Below are 24,023 nucleotides of genomic sequence, written 5' to 3'. Positions count from 1 at the left end.
AACTTGAACTGCAGTTTACAAGTAGTTGCCGACTGGTAGAAACAGCGGGCTGGCTTCCCTCCGGTCGGTTCATTCGTCATACACTCCCTCAGCAGCCTCTAGCATCCAATACTTCCGGAGGACTCAAGCAGCACTCAAGGAATGGCTCTGCACTGTTCAGGGCGATTGCAAGCCCTTACACTCTTAAAGGGGTTTTATCACAGGACAGGTGATAAAAGTCTGATCAGTGGGGTCTCACCATTGAGACCCCCAGCGGTCCTGAGAATGAGGGTCCTGTGTCCTATTTTATTACTACTCATATGCTTCTCCTACCCACAGTGATGTCAGATTGAAGGCAGCAATGGCTGCACATGCATAGCTGCCACTCTATTCATTTCAATGGGGTTGACCAAAATGGCTATCTCAAACAGACACATTGAAAATGAATGGAGTGGCACTGCGCATGAGTGACCAGCACTTCATTCAATTTCCTCCTCACTTTGGGGATGTAGTGAGTCCACAATGAGGAGGAGCGGGGACATGGGACCCCCATTCTTAGGATCAGTGGGGTCTCAAAGGTAAGACCCCCACAGATCCGCAGGATAGTTGATAAACGTCCAATCTGGTACAACCTCTTTAACATGGTTGGCCTGTCCAGATAGCACCATATATATTGACCCAAGTGCCAAGTTTCCATAAAGGTACAGACAGAAGTACTACAAAATTGGCTAGACTATACATAAAGATATATGATTGTAGTTTTAGACAGGTGAACAAAGGCATTTGTGCTGCAAAGTACGAATGCTTCCAAAAATAGGAGTGTTAATAGTTTTTTGGTCAATTAACAAATGCAAAGTGAATGAAAAAAAGAGAAATGTGAAGAAAATCTTTGGTGTGACCGCCCTTTACAGTCAAAACACCATCAGTTCTTCAAGATAGACTTGCACACATTTTTTTTTTTTTAATGAACTCGGGAGAGTAGTTTTTTAAGACCTCTTGGAGAACTAACCCCAGATCTTCTGTGGATGTCGGCTCGCTCAAATCCTTCTGTCTCTTCATGCAACTATGTTCTTTATCTGTACATTTCTATAGACCCATTTACACGGAACGAATGTTGGACAAACGATGCCTGACACTCGTCCCTGCGTCTTCTCGCTCCCATGCTGTTACACAGGAGTGAATATCGCTGGCTCTCTGACAGAGCGGCCAGCAGGGGGCCAGGACGGCTGGAGGAGATTTCACTCCTCACTCTCCCCCGCCCCTCTCCATTCACTAAAACAGCGGCCGTTCAGTACTGAAGATCATCGTTCAGAATTTTATGCAGCATAAACGAAGGATGATGAGCTGAACGATAAGCAGATCATTCAATATAAACAGCGGCCATTCAGTACTGAAGATCATCGTTCAGGATTTTATGCAGCATAAACGATGGATGATGAGCTGAACGATGAGCAGATCATTCAGTATAAACAGCAGCCGTTCAGTACTGAACGGCCGCTGAGTTAAATTAATGGAGAGGGGCGGGGAGAGCGAGGAGTGAAATCTCCTCCAGCCGCCACACTGCAAGCCAACGATACTTGCTCCTGTCCAACAGCAAGGGAGCGAGTACATGCGGCGATGAGTGTCAGGCATTGTTTGCCCGAGATTCGTCCTGTGTAAAAGGGCCTATACTCTTTGTAGCTTACCTAATTGTAGGCAATCACTTGGGAACTAAACAGAGCAGCTGCACAAACCTCTATCCGACCCTCTCCATCTTCTTGAGATGGCCACCTCCAGATTTTCTTGTGACAATTCTCTAATGTGCAGTATGAATTGTCCTCCTTCTATTAAGTGGAGTAGGCTTTTAGAAGACCATTTATCACTGAGGTGGGGGATTGTCTCAAGAAGAATTGACTGTACTTATAGTGAAGTCCGACCCCTTTCTTCTGGTTTTGTATACTGTTTGCTTGCCCTCATTGTAGAAGTTGCCCTTCTTACCCAGGACCATCTTTTCTTGCTCTTTGATTCTTTGAACACTTTAGTGAACTGAATAATTCCCGCTTACTATAATATTTATTAGAAAGCAGGGTGATAGCCGGGTGTGCAGAGATTTGTGTAAGTGGCAAGCACTAAATTATTTAACAGTTTGGAACTGTTGTCAACTGCATTTGCAACCAAGAATAAAGCGCCTATCTCTTCCATGTTCCTTTCTCAGTAGATATCTGCCCTTCATTTCTTAATCCGTTTAACCATCGTCTTGTATCCACAGTTTTTTTTTTTTCCAAGTGCATAATCTTTTTTTCTGTCTCGGTTTCATTATCTGTTTCAAAGCCTCCTCCTCATATCTTCAGTGCTTTGTTCTTGGAAATGACATGGCAGTGGCAGTATTGTGGATACTATAATGTTTGCAGATAATTATGCTTCTATAGTCATAAATTGCAGTGTGACTCAGAGACCAAGAATTGTTAAAACCATGGGCGTTGTATTTCAACTATTAATCAGAAAATTCTAAAGCAGGCCAGAGGCTTTACATCCTTTGTTAAAGAGATAAATGGCCCTATATTATCCCTTAGCAGGGCTCTCTTACTGTATATATATGTTGAATGGCCCATAGCCTTTGTTAAACATCTGTACAGATGAAATTGCTCACTTACTAACGGACTCAAAACTAGAAGTTCCTGGGCCGGAAAGCAAAATCAATATATCGTACCCCCCGCCAACCCCATCCCTCCCCAACAAAAATAGTGCCACTTCTGGAGAGGACTTTAGCTTTGGTTTATACTCCCAGTCATTGTTACAAGGCTTGATAGAAAGTCTGACATTGACTTGCAGGAATGCTGCCTTCCAATAGGTGGCGCTGTAGAGGCATTGTTCCGTTTTCACTTTTGCATAAATTTCCCAGAGGAGCATGTGTGGCCTCATAAATCTTCTCACACTTTCTAGGTGCTCTCCTTAAGGTGAAACTATAACCTTCCTGACCAACGTCAAGTAATGCCTCATGCACAGCCATATTACTACTCTGTTTTGTACTGAGCCATAATAGAGCCCCCATTCCAGTGCACAAAGCCACTGTATGTCTTTAATATCATACAGAGGCATATAGAGTTTTTGTTCTGTCAGCCTCCATATGAATTTGACAGATAGAAACGGGCATACTCCATTACATGCCATAGTACTAAGCTGCTTTCCCAATGGGGCTTGTGCAGAAGCACCCAAAGCTGTGCAGCTGTGTAATAAGGCCCGTATGGCCTCCATGTGGTGCCATACAGGTTCCAACTCATGGGGCCTAAATGGTATAGCTAATTCAAGTTTTAATAGCATTGTAGGACATTGCGGAGATATGGCTGTATCAGCACCTCTGTTTTGCATAGTCAGTTCATGGACAAGTGTGGCAGTGTTCTTTGAAGAAAGCGGCCATGTTTTTTTAAACTCCTACAACCCTTTTAAAGAGGTTTTTTTAGGATAGGGAAGAAGGATTTGCAATTTTCCATAACTGGCACAACTCTTGCCCATAGGCTGTCTTTAGTTTGCAGCTGCTCCTTCCCATGTCAGGGAATAATGAGCCGCAATACAAGGCATAGCCAATGGGCAAGTAGTAATGTTTCTGGAAAAGTGCAAACCCTTCTTCCTGTACTGTCTAACAACAGGGGTTCTGCCAAGATAGCATTTCCTGCTCATATGACATATGGGGGCATATGAACATTATAGAGCAGGGTCCCTCACTCAGGATCCCCCTCTATGGCCAGAGCAGAGTGCCAAATGGTTCCGAATGTTAGAATGGCTCCCGTCTGGGTGGACCAAGTGCCATCCTCGTAAGTATAGGATGGCCATTCATGGGAATGACCTTCTATAATTCTAGATGTGGATCCACCTTGCTACACACCGAATTGACTGTAGACTATCTGACGATACCACAGTTTTCACACTTGACCCCTCCAAGCAGGATATGGTCTATGCTGTGGCGTCCCCAAGCCACTACTCATACAGATAGTCCCGGTAGTGTGGCTGCTGATGCTGCACTGGGTCAAAGTCAAGAATACAAGCCCAGGGGCCAGAGGTGCAGAGGAAGTGTGGGGTTCAGGACACAGGAGACACAGGTTCCTGACCACGACGCTAGTGACAGGGGAGCTACAGCAGCATGCCACGGAATACATTTCCCCTGAAGTTTAAGATGCAGGGTAAATGTCTTCTTGGCTTGCCCTGACAAAATCAGATGTTTGCCGGGAGCCAATCCCAGCGTGATCAGTTCTGCATTCTGAAAGAGGTTGTACATGTTGGCACCACTCTTTCAGGCTGGTTTCAGACAAAAGTATTTTAGCTCCATATTTGGTCCATGTGTTGTGGATTGTAATAATGGATGTAAATCTATGTATCTATTCACATGGCCATATTTTTCACAGCCATTTTCTATAAATGCAGCCTGACCTATTTTTTGGGTTTCTGCGCCCGTATTGCTATTATATTATATCGGGAAATACGGTACAGTATTTACCCAATAGAAAATAAAAACAACAAGGAGGCAAAAGCAGATGAAATTCTGATGACAAACAACTTTAATGTCATCTGCAACATGTCCGGACAAAAGCCATATACCTTAATTTGAAATTAGTCCTAAGCTTAATTAAAAACTGGCAACCAATATGGCTGCTGCAAATATAACTACCAAGCTTCAGTTATTGCTCTAACCTTTGATTTAGCAATCTATGGCCATTTTTAAGTTTTGGGGGTAGACATTTAATTTAATACAACATAAACTGGGGTCAGAATGTTGATGCTTCCAACCATTTGTCGCAGTGATAACGCAAGTCGGATTTTACAGAACAACATGTATTCAATAAGGAAAATACAAAATAAACAGTCTGGATGCAAAAAAAATGTATCCAAATACTGTAGTAGGGCAACAAATTAGATCACTTTTAAAAGTCCTGGATCCAATTCCATCTCTGTCCGCTCAGGTATGTTCGACTCTTGGATACTTTGCAGGCCAGTCATCTCCAAGCTTCTCTATTCTCTCTTTCAATTACCTGATGCCCATTCCCGTGTCCTTCTTGATGCTGTCTGGCCAACATGTCTTTCGTCTTCCCTATTTCCTTTCATCACTGACCATTCCAAGTAGCATCTCTCTTTTCAGCGAATTCGCCTTCATCGTGTGTCCAAATGAAGTCAGTCTCCGTCTCGTGATCTTGCCTTCCAGGAACTCCTCTGGGTTGATACATACATGGTCACTAGAATCAAAAACAGAATAAAGCAATCCTACAGTTCCCCTTTGGCAGAAATGTCTGGCTGGCAGGGATTTCAGAAGCTGGACCTGTGGCTCCAGAGTTCAGGGACAGCACCAGTTAATTGTCGATTGGCTTCATCTAAAAATATGGATGTCTTCATTACACAACCTCTTTTAAGGACACTTTTTTCACACCTTTCTTTTAATGTAATCTGTGTTGTACGCATATGAAAAGCTCTGTGACTATTACTGGGAGAGGGGGACTGAATGGATATTAACGCTGTCACATGTCTTGATATTTACTGTACTGGCAAAAAAAAGTGGATCACTTGCCTATAGGAACTACAGAAGATTCGGGTTTCAGTTTTACATTACAAGTTAACCCTTTCCAATCCACTGTCTGACGTCTTAAGACATTATGATTTAAGGCTGTACAGCTCCGATGTTGGAAGACGTCCATTGGGGTTCTCTTACTGTATATTGCCAGCCTCTCTGCTGTTGGAGCCTATCCAACCTGTCACCTCATGCAGTACTGGTTTTAGCCAGCAGATAGCGCCGTTGTATAACAGCAGAAAAAGAGTAAGCCCCCTAGGAAAACCAAGAAAGAAATTGGATTGGAAAGGGTTAATACCACTTTTGTTGCTTGCATTAGTTGTTATACACTTAATGGCCACTTTATTAGCAAAAACCTCATCTAGTAGTGCATTGAACTTCCATTGACCTTCAGAACCGCAGCAATTCATTGTGGCATTAATCCACAGCTATAAGTGGACCTCAAAAAAACTTTCCCTATACAATTACTCCACCTCCACCAACCTGAACTGTTGACACCTGTTACGAAGGGTTCATCGATTCATGCTGCTTGCACCAAATTTTGACGCTCCCATCAGCATGGTACAAAAGAAATCTGAATTCACCTGACCTGGTGATGTTTTTTCCACTGCTCAGTGATCCAATTTTCGCGCTGTTTACCCACTGGAGTCTCGCCTTTTGTCTCTCTTAAATCGCAACGACATTTGATCTGGTTGCTTACTGTTATAGCCCATCTATGCTAAGGAAAGACAAGTTGTCCATTCAGACATATTAGTTTGAGCACTGTTGTATTGCTTGACTGTGCACTGCTTCTTTGTCAAAACAGTTCTTGACATCCTCCTCTGACCCCTTTTTGTCAAAGAGTTGTTCACATCCACAGGATCTCCTTTCTCTAGATATTTTTTATCAGTCACACCAATCTCTGCATACTGTAGACACCACTGCATGAGAAAACCCTGCAAGATTGGCAGTTTTTGAAACACTGGTTTAGCACTGCAAGTCGCTCAGATCACTCGATTGTCCTATTGTGTTGTGGATTCACACTGAAACCGATCTATGGAAAAGGTGCCCACTTGATTTTATGCTGCACTCTGGGATCATATGTCTAATTTCCATACAGGAAGCTCCAATCCAGAGGCGTAACTTGAAGCTCCTCGGCCCCAATGCAAAACCTGTAACAGGGCTCCCAACTATAATGCTTTACTCATAGTACTGGGCTCCCTATATGGAGAAGAGAGGCCTTGTGGGCCCCCTAAGGCTCCTGGGCCCGGGTGCAACCGCATCCCCTGCATCCCCTACACTTACGCCAGTGCTCCAATCGTGAAAGGGCTAGTGTCTGTAATAAAGTGGCCATTCAGTGTACATGAAGGCTCTAAGTGTCCATATGAGATGCCAGCAGTCGTTGTTTTTGTGTTGCCTCAGTTAAACTACAGTCTGCCTTATCAACTAGTAAATGTCTCATTACTTCCCATTCAATCAGGGTTATTGCAGTTTACCTTGAAAAAATCCATTACTGAACCAGCGCAGCCCCAAGAGGGAGGTTTGCTGAAAATGTATGGTTTAATAAAACAAAGCTAATTGCTTTACCTGTTATGACTGTATTCCAGCTCCTGCAAGGATTGCTGCAGCATGAAATGTGTTTATAGGTTGCCGTAATCTGTAAATATGCAGTAAAGGTTAATTTATGCAGATATATTTGGGGGGATATTTTAATAAAGTAGAATTCACCTGAAGAATTCTAAAAAAAATATACATAATTTATATAGCCTGGAGGAAAGAAGGGAAAGGAGAGGCATGATAGAAACTATTAAAGGGGTTCTCCAGCTCTGAAAGATTAATGATTTATCCTCAGGATAGTTCATTAATAGCTATTCGTGGGAGGGGGCCGCCGATCAGCTTTATGACGGGTCGCTATTTTGGTTTACAGAGCAGAAAACATACAGCTCCATACACTTTGCAGTGGCCAGGTATAGAATTGCAGGCACAAGTCCCATTGAAGTGAATGGGAGCTGTGCCTGCAATACAGCTGCATTGGAATGTTGTTTACTGCTAAATATTCTAATTAGATGTGCTAATAATAAAAGAGAAGCCCCCAGAGACTTCTGGAAAACTCAGCCAGTGTCTACAACAGTAGGCCAGTGGGGAACAAACAGGGGGACATCCATGTTGGTTTGTCCTGAGGAGTCTGTGTATTCCAAAAAGCTGACAACTCTGTATTCTAACTATTATTCCTAATTCCACTGAATTATATATTCGAGGCAGACTAGGTGGGCTAAGGGCGTCAATTTCTGGCAACGATCTTCTATGAAGACACTGATTCAGAGTTATCCACATTTTTTCTGGCATAAAGACATCAAAAATATGGTGCCTGTGACATGTTTATGTCAAATCTGTCACACGCTGCACTCAGGGACCAGAGCGGGAGACTGGCGCAGCATACAAATTACTGAAATGGTGCAGGAGTATTCAAAAATCTCCCTCACTAGCTCCCTACTTACTTAAAGGGGTTCTGTCATCTAAACAAAAAAAAATCAATACTTGCCTAGGCAGTCTTCTTACCCCATTTTCTCCTTGCTGATCTTCTCCTGTCCCCCGGGTCACCTCACCTCCAGCCGGCCGGATCCTCTTCTTCTTATGATGCATCCATTCTCTGCTTTCTTCTTCCGGCAGGTCAGTGTAGATTACATCACTAGTAACGTTCATAGCCTAGCAGGGAATGTGCCTAGGAAGCAATGCCAAGACTGCACATGTACGCTGTCTCGTCATGAGAGTTCATACACTATTGCAAAGAGAGAGCACTTAAGCGCAGTCTCGGCAATAGCTCAGCACTCCCTGCTAGGCTACGTGAGTAGTGACTAAGCGTACAATGCCCTGCGGAAAGGAGCCTGCAGAGAATGGATGCTTTGTCACCGGAAGAAGAATCGGCTGGCTGGAGGTGAGGTGACCAGGGGGACTGCAGGAGACAGGAGGAGATCAGCAGGGAAACGATGCAGTAAGAAGACTGACGGGGGAGGAATAGGTAAGTGAATAATTTTTGCTTTCTAATGACAGAACCCCTTTAAAGTTCCCAATGTCAGTCATCAAGATATGCATGTCTTATTACTGGTATAATATAGTTTGGCTAGTTTGTGGAGGAAGTTGAATAGCTGACCACCGCTCCATCAGACACCTTTGCGATGAGCTGAAATGCTGATTGTGAGACCTTCTCATCCAACAAATGCTCTTTTGATTGAATGGGTGCAATTACCACGGATACTCTATAAAAGCTTGTGGAAAGTCTTACCAGAAGTGTGGAGGCTGTTACATAGTAGCTGAAAAAAAAGGAGCCTAACTCCCTATTAACAACCACGCTTACAGGGGTAATGGTCAGGTGACAGCGCACTTTTTGCCATAGGGCAGATTTATAATAACGGTCTAAAAAAAAAATCTGACTTTATTGCCCATCACTGGCCTTGGTAGTGTACAGCACAAGACCGCTGAAGTCATATGGGTTGACATTGAAGATGAGCGAGTACCAAAATGCTTGGGTGCTCGTTATTCTAGCCAAGCTTTTTGTAATATTCGAGAGCTCTGTTCGAGTTACAAACCCCATTGAAGTCAATGGGAGACCTGAGCAATTTTGCAATGGATCCGCCAGGTGCCGAGTGGTTTTTTTTTTTCTCTCTCCCAGCCAGACAGTGCTGTAGACGTGCGCACACTGGCACATCACAGCAGGAAGTGGAAAAGCAGGGAGGGGCCAAAAAATTTTCTCAAACACGGCGTAGTGCTCGCTCGAGTAACGAGCACCATCGAGTATGCTACTCACTACTCGAAGGAGTATTAAGCTCGGACAAGCATGCTCGCTCATCTCTAGTTGACATAACACCGCTGCAGCCCGGGAAACAAAGACCAGCAGAAGGCACCAGAGCAGTGAGACTGGGCAGTGTGAGTATTGTTTTTTTCCGCATTTTCTAAAAAAAAAACCCTTTAAGGCCCCCTAGAAAAGCTGGGGGAATTATAGAAACTATCTGGAAACTCTGCCCTTCTAAAATATGCCAGACCATACTTGTTCAACATAAATTATCCACGGAGTTATAAGAAAAGACAAAGGATGATGTACCCTTCTCACATTCCTGCTACAACATCTCCTATGGTGTATGGACTGATTGGCTAACAGGGATGTGTACCCCCTAGCCAACCAATCAGCCATAATGGAAGAGTATTTATTTTGGGCCCGCTTTTACATGGCCGCTGGTTATTCTCCTGTCTGAGGTGTTTGATGAGGCTGTAGACTCCTGTCAGCTATTTACCTGTGATTATTTATTCTATGCGGAGCTTATTCACTTCTACCAAACACTGTGTTATATACATTTCTCTCTCCATCAGCATTAAAGGGAACCTATCCCCAACTTGTCCGCAACAGGTGGTGTATCTTTTTATAATCCCCTGCTCCTGCGATCTAGCATTGTCCCCCTGTGAAGTAGGCCCGCAGCACAAAAATCTGACTCTTTTTAGTTTCTCATATGCGCACTCTCCCCTAGACTTGTACAGTAGAGTGTGCACTCTCCCATAGACTAGTATACATGCCACATGGACTTCAGAGGACACCACTGGATCGTGGGTAATGGGTGAGTATAAAAAATACATCAGCCAGCTCCGTCACCTCCCCTAACAGCACCATAACTTAGTTGGATGTGATAGGTTCCCTTTAAACATTTTTCCTATGCTCCATCTAGGGACAGAGTTGACCCGCTAGGTTCCTGACGTGGATTCGCCTCTGCACGGACATAACAGTACCTTTAAAATTTTTGTAGGCAGAAACATGACTGTAATTCACACCATTTTGTAGAATACTACACAGATGAAAGCAGAAGTGCTCAGACAAGTATAATGTTGTGTAGTTTCTACTGCAATCTAGTAATTTATTAATGTCACGTCTGAGCTGCCCTCCTGTGTGGGTCTATCAGCACTCTCGCTCTGTGTCTTGCTGCTATTGCTTCCTGTATATAATAGGGCAGCTGCTGCTTGTCATCACTTATTCTCAGCCTGCTGATTCTCTCCACAGAAACCAAGGCAGAGCTGGAAGAGCTGATGTCGGACATCAAAAAGACAGCCAACAAGGTCCGCTCCAAGCTGAAGAGTGAGTGCTCACCACCTCTCCACACCTTTCCTCTCATCTACTTAGTCTTCTCTTGTCACACAGCTTTGATGATTGATGGAACTTGTCTTTGGTGCTGTGTGCTCTGATTATATCTAGTATAACAGCAGATATATATTGCCTGTTTAATGCTCCTTTACAATGAACGGCACCTGCACGATGATCGTTTGCACGAGTGAACGAGCAGATGACGTCATCAGCAGCTCCTGCAACCTGTTTAGGGCTCATGTCCACGGGGAAAATAGGATTTAGGATCCGCAGCGGATCTCCCGCGCGCGGATCCGCACCCCATAGGGATGCATTGACCACCCGCGGGTACATAAATACCCGCGGATCGTCAATAAAAGTGATTTTAAAAAAAATGGAGCATGAAAAAATCTGGACCATGCTCCATTTTCATGCGGGAGACCTAAAATAGGAATTTAAAGCATTTACTCACCCGCAGCGGACCGCGAAGCTCTTCTCTTCCTCACCGCCGCATCTCCCTTGCTTCGGCTCGGCGGATGTGCCCGGCGCATGCGCGCGGCACGTCGACGACGTGCCGGCGACGTGCCGCCGGCGTCAGGAATTCATCCGCCGGCCGAAAATGAAGATCCGGCCGTGAGGAACAGCTGACCTTCGTCGCCCGCGCCGGAAAGGTAAATGCTTTAAAGTGCTATTTTCGGCGCTCATGTCCGCGGGGCAGGAGGGACCCGCTGCAGATTCTTCATGGAGAATCTGCAGCGGATCTGATTTTCCCCGTGGACATGAGGCCTTAGACAGGCAGATTCATCGTTGACTTGTGCAACCACAATCGTTCAGTGTTTCATATAGGGAATGTGAAACACTCAACTAGAACTGAACGAGAAGTATTTAAGGGCTTCTTCACACTGGCGATCGTGATATTGCGGCAAAATTGGGACCTCTCTTTTTCTTGCAATTTTTGAACATCAGCGTTGCTTTTTCTCGCAAAAACATCACTGCCATTTCCAATTTTTATTTTTTTTTAGCGCTTTTTGTCTTCGCACGATTTTGCTGCAATTTTTTTAACACTATAGTAGGACTTTCTTATGTTTAAAAAAAAAAGCATCCCATCGCACGAAAATTGCAAGTTCGTGCTTTGCGATGCAATAAAAAGGAGTCTCCATAGGGAAACATGGGAGCTAAAAAAAAAAAAAAACACAGAAAGATAGGGCATGCCGCAATTTTTTTTCTCGCAACATCGCATGGGTGAAAACATCGCAAATGTGAAGGAAACCATTGAAGAATGGGCTTCATAATTCAGCATTTTCCCTCACTTTTGCATTGTGTGAAAATCGCACGATTTTATCGCCAGTGTGAAGGCGCCCTAAGTGGAACGTCATGTGAACGAGCCAACAATGATTTTTAGTCGTGCAAAAACTGAACGACGAACGAAAAGTGAACGATTCTCATTCGTCGAGCAGTCGTTGAACAATGTCACTCTCATGGGAGTATGGGGGATGCATATTAGGGCGGACTCACACGGGTGTGTTTCCACGTGTATTTGAGCACGTAAGATTTGTGCATGTAATATGCAGAGATTTCAATGGTTCTGTTCACATTACTAGTTTTTGCACATGTGGAAAAAAAACGTAGCATGCTCTATATTTGTGTGCAATAATTATTATACAATACACCGCGCAGTTTTGCGGGAAAAAGGAAATATCTGAAACTAATTATGCTAAATGTGAAATGTCCCTGTGTGCGCAAAAAGTACAGTAATACATGCAAAAACAAACGCAAAAGCACATCATTCACAACGCAGATGCGCTACGGTTACGTGAGTGCTTTTTTCACATACGCCCATGTGAGTCCACCCTTAGGGCACATTCAGACGACCGTATATCGGCTGGGTTTTCACGCCCAGCCAATATACGGCGTCTCTCTCTGTAGGGGGAGGAGGCTGGAAGAGCCGGGAGCAGTGCTCTGAGCTCCTGCCTCCTCTCCGCCCCTCTGCACTATTTGCAATGAGAGGGGGCGGGGACAAGTTCCAGGAATTAGCTCCGCCCCCGTTACACCTCTCCTCGTTGAAAATAGTGCAGGGGGGTGGAGAGGAGGCAGACAGGAGGCGGGAGCTCAGAGCACTGCTCCCGGCTCTTCCAGCCACCTCCCCCTGCAGAGAGAGACCCCGTATATCGGCCGACGTGAATACTGGACCGATATCAGGCGTCTGAATGCACTCTTACTCACGTCTTTTTCACGCATGCAATATGCAATACACCTAGCAAATACGCACCAACATCGGTCATGCTGTGTTTTATTTCACCCAAGACATATTCAGATCCACACAGATAGGACATCAGCGGCGGAATTCAGAGACTGCAATTTCCTGCTGCGTGAAAAAATAGGTCTTGACCTACCTTGTTGCAGAAAATCGCAGAAGCCTCTATTGTCTCCTATGGGAGACCATGCAAACTGGTCGGCCAAGGGAGGTGAAGGGATTTTCCGGCAGCAGGGAGAGAGGGGTTCCCCTGCAGGGGAGAAGGTGGGTTTCCCCCTGCAGGGGAACCCGTCTTTCCCCAATGCGCAGAAATCCCTCCACCTTTGCTGCTGGGGAATTCCTCCAGACCCGCTGAGATGAAGGGAATCCCCAGCAATGAAGGAAAGCTCTGCAGGGCTTTCCTTCATCTCTCTCACTCCTCCAGGAGCAGCAGCACTTTTTTTCAGCGACACATAGCTCCCAATCGTACAACTGGGCAATTTTACTGCTAATTAAGCTCGGTACTTGATAGCAGAAAATCGTTCATTCACACAATTTTTTTCACAAGTTAGCCACAATTGTTTTGAGCAGCTAACTCCTGAGTGATTTTGTAGCCCATGTGAAAAAGCCCTTAGTGCGAGGGATTTCCCACGTTGTTACTGACGTCACCACTTTCACTTTCCCTTCCGGTCAGATAGAATGCAGAGTTCAAAAATGCGGTAAAACGCTGTACACAGCTTTCTGGTTTATTTAGACGACCGTATATCGGCTCGGTTTTCACGCCAAGCCGATATACGGTGTCCTTGTCTGCAGGGGGGGCGGAGGATGGAAGAGCCAGGAGCAGGAACTGGAACTGAGCTCCCGCCCCTTCCCCGCCCCTCGCCACTATTTGCAGTGGGAGGGGTGAGATGGGGGCGGAGCTAAGTGCTGGTACTTAGCTCTGCTCCCGTCTCACCCCCTCCTATTGCAAATATTTGCAAGGGGCAGAGAGGAGGAGGGAGCTCAGTTCCTGCTCCTGGCTCTTCCATCCTCCTCTCCCTGCAGACAAGGACACCGTATATCGGCTCGGCGTGAAAACCGAGCCGATATACGGTCGTCTGAAATAGCCCTTCTACAGCATTTTTGACAGCATTGAAAATGCTCCCTATTGCTCCCTATTGATTTCAATGGCAACGCATTATGTTTAGAAATGCTTAAATGCCGAAAATACAACAGACAGCATAGACAATCCTGGGCGCCCGCAGCTTAATTAAGGCATGTGTGTTTGTTTTGTGGACCTTCCAGTCTGAAAAACAGATCGCAGCATGCTCCGTCTTGCCGTGGATCCCGCAGGGATGGCTTCCATTGAAGTCAATGGAAGCCTTCCGATCTGCGGCACACCCGGAACTGTCACTCCTGGTGTGCTGCGGGTCCCGCGGGAAAGCAGGAGATTTAAAAAAAAAAAATCTCCACTGCACATGTGCGGCTGGCGGGGCAGGCGCGGGCCCATACACATGCATGGAGGAGACCAGGGGCATAACTAAAGGCTCAGGGGCCCTGATGCAAAACGTGAGCTGGGGCCCCCCGTCTATCTGTATCTGTACCCGTACCCATACCTAAACCATGCTGCACAGAGACATAACTTGAAGCTTCTGGGCCCCAATGCAAAGGAGAGGCCTTATGGGCCCCCTAAGGCTCCTGGGCCCGGGTGCAACTGCATCCCCTGCACCCTCTATAGTTACGCCCCTGGAGGAGACGACTTACAACCCGCACACATCTGGACTGGTAAGTAATGTCCTCATGCCTTGGGCAGGGTGGGATCCCACGACGTGGCTCCCGCCCATGGAACCCGACACGCCTGTGGACATGAGGCCTTATACCAGCATGGTACATATCACTATATACAGGATGTATAGCGAGTACCAGTTGTACATATATAATTATATACAGTAGAGACCCAGGTTATACTAGCATGGTACAAATACCTATATACAGGGAGATTAATTTACACGAGCAGTACATATTTAATTATATACAGGAGATACACAGGTTACATCATTATACTTCATATCACCATATACAGGGAGGTGTACATGGTAGGGAGGACCGTGCGCTGGGGGAGTCTGCAACGTGAAATTGTCTGCTGGCTGCCCCATATAACACCCCTCCCCTCAATATAATCACTACCGTCCATTATGTAGTGTTCCACTCATTTTATTATCATACTATTCTTGTTTACTCTGAACTCTCTATTCTCATCAATTTTAATTAATTTTGGTTTTACTTCCCATTAATATCTCATCTTTAGTCTCATTCATTGCTCTGTGGCATGATCATCATAATAATAAATATGAATAATCACAGTGTACCACAATTACCTCTTTCTGCTTAAGGCCTTGTGCCCACGGCCGTGACAGGTTCTGCAAGCGGAATTCCGCAGCGGAGCCTGTCATGGCGCCCCCCTCCCCCCAGAGACCCCATACTTACCTCCGTATCTGCCGCCCGATGTCCCGCATGACGATTCGGCGCGCATGCACAATAGAACGCATGACGCGCTGGCAGCGTCATATGACACGCCCACAGCATCACATGACGCGCCGGCTGGCGTCAGGCGAGGAAGCTGTTTCACGCTATCTACCGCTGTGCTACACCGGAAGACAGCATGACTGACAGCTTCCATTGACTGCAATTGGTGAAGTCCGGTGAAGACGTGTGATTTCACAGTGCAGATTTCGCGGTGGAATTCCGCACTGTGAGCATTGCGCTATTAGGTTCAATCCACCTGTGGGAATTAGCCCTAATGGTATCACTTGATAATCATCTTTTCCTACTTCTACACAAGCTCTCGCTGCATGCACTTTCAAAAAACTGCTATTTCCTAGTCCAACACTGTGTTTTTAAGGGGTAGCTCACACAGGCTTATGTTTCCTGCGTATTATGGCTGAATGACTGACTCGCCTCTAATTCTCTCACTTGTCGTAGAAACATGAAATTTGGCACAAGCATAGATTATGTCCAAAATAGGAAAAGTAAAGAGGTCCCAACTCGATTATTCAATTCTAGCGCAAAAGAACTAGCGTCCAAATTTTACGTACGGAATCTAATTCTCTCACTTCCCGATGTCATAAAACTTGAAATTTGGCACGAGCATTGATTATGTCATAAATAGGAAAAGCTAATGGGTCCCAACTCGATTATTCAATTCTAGCGCAAAAGAATTAGCGTACAAGCCAGGGTCAGACTAATAGTATGATGTGGCTCTAGACTGTGAAGCAAATCTATAACCACTTCCTGTTTCTGGACTTTTAAAGAATACATCTACAGTATATAGAAGTGTATAAATACAGTAATAGTATCAACCATGCTGCATAAATATAGTTATAATGTCAGCAGCAGTGCAGAAACGCAATCATGGTATTGGATACAGTTCATATGTATAGTATTAGTCAAATAGTAACAGTATCAAACCTAATGCACATAGTGAAGGCAGTCCAGTACTGACATCAGTTGCTGCACAATATGTGTTGCCTTAAACCTAAATGGAGGATGAGAATATAAGCAGAAGCCAGAGTCTTCTCCAAAAGGAAAAGCTAATTGTGTACAGACAGACTGTTTTTAGGGGTTTTGCCCCTCATCAGTGTGCAGTAGGGTGCTGACTGGTTGGGTGAGAGGCCTATGACATGGGTCTGGAGAGGTAAAATTTCTCCTTAGCACTTAATAGGAGTGAAGAAACGTAAGGCCATGCATGCTCCTCTTGGAAATATATACAAATCGAAGATGGAATGATGTCTCTGCAATGCCACCTATTGGAATGCAGCATTCCTATAAGTCAGTGTCAGGGTGGCTTCAGACGAGCGTGTATTTTGTGCGTGCCTACGCATGCACAAAAACCCACATCTATTAACCCCAATGCATTCCCTATGGTGTCTGCCGACACCCCTGCATTATTTTTCAGGGAAGGGCTTTACATATAAGCCCTTCCCTAAAAAACAAAAATTTTAGTGTAAAAATAAATAAATAAATAAAATAAAATGACCTATCCGTTGCTGCATTGACCCCCGTGGTGCTCAGCCAAACACAGGCAGCTCTTTCAGCAGGCAGGGATTTTAAATCCCTGCCTGCTGATAGATCAGCACTACAGAGCAGGGGAATTCCTCTCCTGCATCTGTCACAGATGTGGCAGATGTAGCAGCAGGGAATTCTTTTAACTAGCAGGAATGAAGGAAACATCTGCCGCATGCAGCAGATGGGTTCTTCATCCCCACGGGGGACACAGCAGCAGCGGAGGGTAAGTTTATTTTTTTTACACTAAAATTTTTGTTTTTCAGGGAAGGGCTTATATGTAAAGACCTTCCCTGAAAAACAATGCAAGGGTGCTGTCAGACCATTGTTTTCAATGGAGCCACCGGCAGCAGCTGCAGCTCCATTGAAAACAATGCACGGACCTGCATTCATGCATGTTTTTGCACGTACATGGGTGCGCACTTATGTACACAAAAAACGCGCTTGTATGAAGCCACCCTCAGACCTTTTAATGGGCCTTGTAACAATGACTGGGAATATGAACCAAAGCCTTCTCCAGAAAGAAAAGATAAACCATGTACAGATGGACTGTTTCAGGGTTTCTGCCCTTCACCATGTACAGTAGGCTGCAGGCTGACTGGTTGAGAGGCCTATGATGTAGGGAGTTCAGTTTCTCCTTGTAGTGAGCACCTAGTAGGTGTGAGGAGATTTATAAGGCCATGCGTGCTCCTCTGGAAACATTAGTATGCAAATTGGAGATGGTACAATGCCTTTAACCTCCATCTATTGGAAGGCAGCTTCCCTATAAATCAGTGTCCGACCTTTTAACAGGCCTTGTATCATAACAGAGAATATAAACCAAAAGCATAGTCTTCTCCAGAAGGAAGAAATAACCATGTACAGACAGGCTCTCACCCAACCAGCCAGCGAATCTACTGTACACTGATGAGGGGCAAAACCTCCAAAATAGCCAGTATGTACATGGTAATCTTTTCCTTCTGGAGCAGACTCTGATTTTGGCTTATATTTTCCATCATGTTACAAGGCCTATTACAAGGTCTTAAGTTGACTTATAGGAAAGCTGCCTTCCAATAGATGGTGCTGCAGAGGCATTCTGCCATCTTCAATTTGCATACTGAATTGCTTAGAGGAGCATGCATGGACTTCTACGTCTCCTCACACCTTTCAGTTGCTCTCCACAAGGATAAACTATAACCCTCCTGACCCTTAAATAAAGGGAAAGGATTAACCGGTTGCTAAATGGATGCAGTCTATTCTTACCATGTCTCCCAGTAAGCGGCTGTTGGAAAAAGTCTTATTCAGATACATTTATTATCAATGACTGTGTGTGCTCAGTTGCTCTTTAATTGATAATTTGCGCTTAAATGCTTTCAATTGTATAAAACAGAGCTGTCCGATGTATTTAATTGTATTATGTGCTGGCACGCTGAATAGCATTCATTTGTTACAGAAGAGTCTATGGAGGTTGTTAAAGATCTGCTGCAGTCTATCCTATAGGCTGTGAAGTAAGCAGAATAACCTAAAACTTACCAAATATACAAATGTCTGCTATTGTTTGTCCTGTACTGTATATTTCTTAGGCAGATGTAGGTATAGTAAGGGATGCAATGCAGACTGTATACAGTATCATTTCCAGTCCTCCTGCGCTCATCTTCTCTCTAAAAAAAATTCCTGAATAGGCGGCGTGATGACATAATGCTAGTAGATTGTCACCCATCTTTGTGTGTCAGTCTGCCACCTTTCTGGTCTGGGAAAAGTAGTTGAGTGGATTTGGGCAGATGTTTAAGTATATTTCCTGTATATAGCTCCTCAATGTTTATTCAACTGCCTTTGATTCCATATGCTCCTTTTGGGACCAGCAAATTAATAATGAAATTAGGTATTTGCAGAAGATCCCATTGTCTCCCTGCCCTTCCAATACGCATCCTCCAGACTTGCTGACTGCGATTTCCCTCCACTGAAATGGACAAAAACCAAATTAATTATGGGGATTATTGATCATTTAAAGGTTCCAGCTCAACAGCAATTATATTTTTTTTAAACCACGAGTATGTCACGGACACAGTGCATTCAGTCCTATTGCTGTGTGACCCTCAGAACCCACAGAATCGCATATCTGTGAAGCTAACAATCTGTCAGATGTTTAAAGGGGTTGTCTCACGAAAGCAAGTGGGGTTATACACTTCTGTATGGCCATATTAATGCACTTTGTAATGTACATCGTGCATTAAATATGAGCCATACAGAAGTTATACTTACCAGCTCCGTTGCTAGCGTCCACATCTCCATGGCTCCGTCTAATTTCGCTGGCTTCTTGCTTTTTTAGACGCGCTTGCGCTGTGCGGTCTTCTGCCTGGTGAATGGGGCCGCTCGTGCCGGAGAGCTAGTCACCGCGTCATCATCGTTGCTCCGCCTCCGTCACGTGGTGCCGATCAGCCAATGAGGTGGCTGTATCGGCAGTGGAACGCGGAAGACAGAAGAAGAAACTCCACGGTGCACCATGGGAAGACCCGCGGTGCACCGTGGGAGAAGACCAGCGGCGCCATCTTTAAAAGAAGAAATGAAGAAGCTGCAGAATGCTGATGCAGGTAAGTGCAATGTGCTTGTTAAAAACTAACACATGCTTTCTTTTTCACAGGGCATAATGCAGGGGTCCATTTAAAAAAACAAAAACGCTTTCGCCGCAAGACAACCCCTTTAAGTATATTTCCTGCCAAGCTGAGCTCCTCAATATTTATTCAACTGCCTTTGATTCCATTTGCTCCTTTTGGGACCAGCAAGGAAGCTCTTCGTTTTATTAATAATGAAATTCGGTATTTGCAGAAGATCCCATTGTCTCCCTGCCCTTCCAATACGCATCCTCCAGACTTGCTGACTGTGATTTCCCTCCACTGAGATGGACAAAGACCAAATTAATTATGGGGATTATTGATCATTTAAAGGTCCCAGCTCAACAGCAATTATATTTTTTTTTTCTGACCCTCAGAACCCACAGAATCGCATATATGTGAAGCAATCTGTCGCATATCATGTTTGGTATTCACATGTAGGTAAATTTATTATTTGAAATATGACGGCCATGGGTTCTCTATGGAAGTTCCTCAGGTAATATGGTTGAAAAGGTAAATTGGGTTTCCATCTAGAAGATCTGCACATCAACTAAGCAAGCCTTCGGTGATGTCATGGGGAGGACGGTGAGGTTGGAATCCAATAGACTTTAAAACTAAAGGGGATCTTCCCCATCACTTTCAGACCCAGGATTTGCATCTAAATGCAGGATTGTCCACCTTTCCTTGTGCTCCTCACCCCAGGACTATTTGAAACAACTTCATTGACTGGTATTTTCTATTATGTAATTCCTTTTTGTTTTCATATAGTTTTGTGTGTTTTTATAGCTCATTACCCTTTTGTAAACTATTCTTTTTGTATATTTTTTACCTTGGCCCTGCTAGCCATTTTCAGAATAAAGCTTTAAACTTTCTTTAGTTGTCCTTGAACTCTTTAAGAAAGCCATAACTATGAAGTGTGTTAGTTGTGTGTCAGCTGATGGAAACCAAGGTGGCTGACCTACCTGCCAGAAGCTTTCAGTGGTGGGCTCGAAATATGTTATGTGTACTAGGCTATACAGGGTGCGATTTCGACTCCATCTTGCACGCATGCAGGATTTGGTGAGGTGGAAGTAAGTCAACCCTCTGGTATGCCCTGGGTGCCGTATGTCACAGGTTCATGATTGTCGGACTTGTAAACCCCCTTTACCGTGACAGTTGGTGGCAACAGTGGGATATTTAAAGCATGAGTGCCAGGTTTAAGTAATTATTGCCTACACTAAAAATCTAGTAGTTTTCTTGCGAGAATTACTGCAGTTTACAAGGACTGACTCAGTGCTTACTTGTGTAAGGGCATACAGTACTCTATGATATTCCTCCACGCCTCCTATTGTTTTTTCTGCCCTATCTTGGCAAGTGGTTGTGAAGATCGCAGCCATATACAAGAAATTGAGCAAGGAGGCTCTGGCTACTCTAAGTGTACAGTGAGACCCTGACTCATCGGACAAGACCATGGAAGAGATGGTTCGCTTGCTGGTGGAGCACAATGCAGAGCAGTGTTTCCTGGAATCTGTGCACCCAGGAGAGACCAGTAATGGATGCTGATCCCAGAACAACCTCCCCAGGAGATACAGCTCTCAGAAGGATTTGGACTTGTCTATCCAGAGGGCCCTACAACAGATGAGCACAAAGGACCCCAATCTGCGCCTGCAGCTCATTCTCCAGTTGCAACAGGCGATTGCTGTGGAACGTCATGCCAACCAAGAGGCTGTAGAACATTGCATAGAGCAAGAGGCTGCAGAGCATTGCACAGAATGAGAGGCTGCATGACAAGCCCAGTTGGAGAGAGAATTGGAGAGGTGATTCTCAGACCCATAAAGCCTGCTACCGTGAGCGGTGGACTCATCATGGTGTGATGCAACAATTGTGCCATGTGGTAAGGAAATCGGATGCTCACCCTTGCTGCTCCTCTCTCACTGCACTGACTTAAAGAGACTGTGACATGATTCTTCTCCTCCCTCTCGTTTCATCTCCTGTTACTGAAGACATGCTTTTTACTGGGTGAAAAGCTTTCTGAACATTTATAGAGAGAAAATGGGAACTACAGGATGCTTTCAACAAAGGAAGATGGAAGTTTCCTATAAGGAGTTTCCCAGAACTGTAGTATTGATGACCCGACCTCAGGACTGATCACCACTATTACGCCTTATTCACGTGAGTGTTTTATAGCAGCTATTTTGCCGTGATAAAAGGGGCAAAAATCGTGACCATCTGAAGCATTGGATTTCAATGCATTCATTTAGCTCTGCTAAAGTCAGTCCACCTCCCTCTCCTTTCCTTTGCCAGCAGCTCCCATAGGCTTCTATGGGAGCTTCTACTGCCAGTAGCTGCTGGCAAAGGGTGCAATTTCGACTCCATCTTGCACGCATGTAGGATTCAGCGAGCTAAACCATGTCAGCTGGCCTGATTGAGACAGTTGAAGGATTTGTCCACGGCTGACGGAATTCTGGGCTGCAGCTGTTTGAATGGGCAAGAAAATGTGAGATTTAGACTCGGCTCTGTCGCATTTTTCAGCCACGATGCAGACGGCCGAACAGCACAACGCCCGTGTGAAAGAGGCCTTAGATCAGTGGCTTCTGACACTCAGCACTCTTGCTGATCAGCTATTTGTCGGAGCGGCTGTGTGCCAGAACTAGTTAGTACACCGAAAGTAGTATGTACTCTGACACAGAATGTCACTGCGGCTCCCTTCTATTCATTTGTATGTGACGGAGTTTGCAGTACCATTCTGCTCCAGTGCACAATGTAAAGAGCTGTGCTAGTTCCAGCGGACAGCAGCTCCTGCCAAAAGCTGACCAGCAGGGGTGCCCACCTATCTGATACTGATGACCTAATATGAAGGTAGGTCATCAATACTATAGTCCCCATTATAAATGAAATAGGAACTAGAGGGTGATTGATGTAAGCTGAGGAAGATACAACTTCCCCTTAATCATACATCCTATATATGATAGCAGAAATTCAAACCCTTGATTTCCTTTCTTTCAGATATTGAACAAAGCATTGAACAAGAAGAAGCTATGAACCGCTCTTCTGCTGACCTGCGCATCCGAAAAACACAGGTGACAAATTGTGAAGGGTGAACTTTGCTGTAAAACTTTCAAGTTAATTGCTTGACTTGCATATTTTTCAGGCTGTTTGCATCCTATCAGCACCTTCTGTCCAAATCTTTACATTTTTTCTTTGTTTCTATAAGTTCTATAAGTTGTATTGTTAGATATAGAAACATGTAGCAGCTATAAAACTATACCAAATCCACCCATAGACATTAGAAAAAAGTTGGCTGTAATAGACAATTTTGACTGTGTAGGCCCGTTTTGGCTGCATATTTAACACAAGTGACAGTTTATAATGGCTGGCTCCTGACAGACATCTGCTAGCTGTCCTTTACGGTGGTGATCAGCGCCGGTCTTAAGTTAGATGGTGACCTGAGCGGAATTTGTTTTTGGCACCCCCTCCATCATAAAATATATTACATTTATCTTGACACCACATGCATAAAGGCTCAGGACCACCAAATTACTTAAAATTCTGTCTTCCACTAGTTTTTATTTCACACATAGCAAACACATACCGGAACATACAATAATTTCAGGGTTCGCAACCCACAGGGCACCCGTTACTGTCACCCACCCAGGCTGTCTAGAGGGCGTCCTTCCCTGTCAGACCTTGGGACAGCCCAGTCTGGTCCAGTGTGTGTGTGCACATAATATAGATAGATAGATAGATAGATAGATATACATTTCATTTTTTTATTTTTTTTTTAAAGCGACCATCAAAAATAACATAGTTTTTTCCTCATTTTTCTATGATTCCACCTGCAGATCTTGCTGCGAATCAACAATTTGGATTTTTTTGTGGCATTTGAGATCAACCTAGATCTCAATGGGGCCAATCTGCAAAAAATTGCACAAAACAGCATATATAGATATCAGAAATATATGGTGAGACACCAACCAAAAACCCCAGTGCTCCAGATAGTGCACACTAAGTGAAGAGATGAAACTTACTTCACAAGGGTGCCTCCTCACAGGGCACCCCCAGTCCCGTAAAGCATTGAATTATCCAGCAAGCGATTTCCTGGCAGGACAGTCACTTTTGATTTCTCAAATAGAAGGATCCGTTTGTAATCTCAAAAAGGCAACTATTTCAAATGTGCAACGCGTTTCAGCTTAGCAACAAACCTTTCTCAAGCACAGTAACACTTACAAACAATATATATATATATATATATATATATATATATATCGGACCGGCGGTGGGGTGGCGTATGCTGATGACGTAGGACCAGTCACACAGCGAGGGTAATGATGTCAATGCGTTCATCACGTGACTCTTCGGTCTTCCATGAATCGCCGTAGGATGACGTAAACACGTCAGGCACGTGATGGGGTGTTTTAGTATGGCGTGACTACACTATCAAATATGTCACATGACTTAAATTTCTATCATACATAGCGATATATGTGATTCTAAACATGACGTGACTCAATTGTCTATCTGGCACAGCGGCATTTTCAAAATTGATTAAAAGTATTCATTTATTAACAGCTCTGCTAAGTGGAC

The 24,023-nt window shown here is 44.5% G+C and overlaps 1 protein-coding gene across 3 annotated transcripts in view; it reads left to right on the top strand.

Moving 5' to 3' along the window:
* STX1A (syntaxin 1A) overlaps positions 1-24,023 on the top strand; it is a 172,115-nt gene that overhangs the window by 129,477 nt on the left and 18,615 nt on the right. For all 3 annotated transcript variants that reach the window (XR_010792557.1, XM_066599731.1, XM_066599732.1), the window contains exons 4-5: positions 10,536-10,610; positions 22,446-22,519. Coding sequence is in view for 2 of the 3 variants with exons in the window: in XM_066599731.1 (XP_066455828.1) it covers positions 10,536-10,610; positions 22,446-22,519 (149 nt within the window). In the remaining variant the exon portion in view is untranslated. The remainder of the gene's footprint in view (positions 1-10,535; positions 10,611-22,445; positions 22,520-24,023) is intronic.

Source organism: Eleutherodactylus coqui, chromosome 4, assembly GCF_035609145.1.
Source record: "Eleutherodactylus coqui strain aEleCoq1 chromosome 4, aEleCoq1.hap1, whole genome shotgun sequence".
In the NCBI taxonomy this organism is placed as follows: domain Eukaryota; kingdom Metazoa; phylum Chordata; class Amphibia; order Anura; family Eleutherodactylidae; genus Eleutherodactylus; species Eleutherodactylus coqui.
This window is presented reverse-complemented; position numbering and strand designations above follow the sequence as displayed.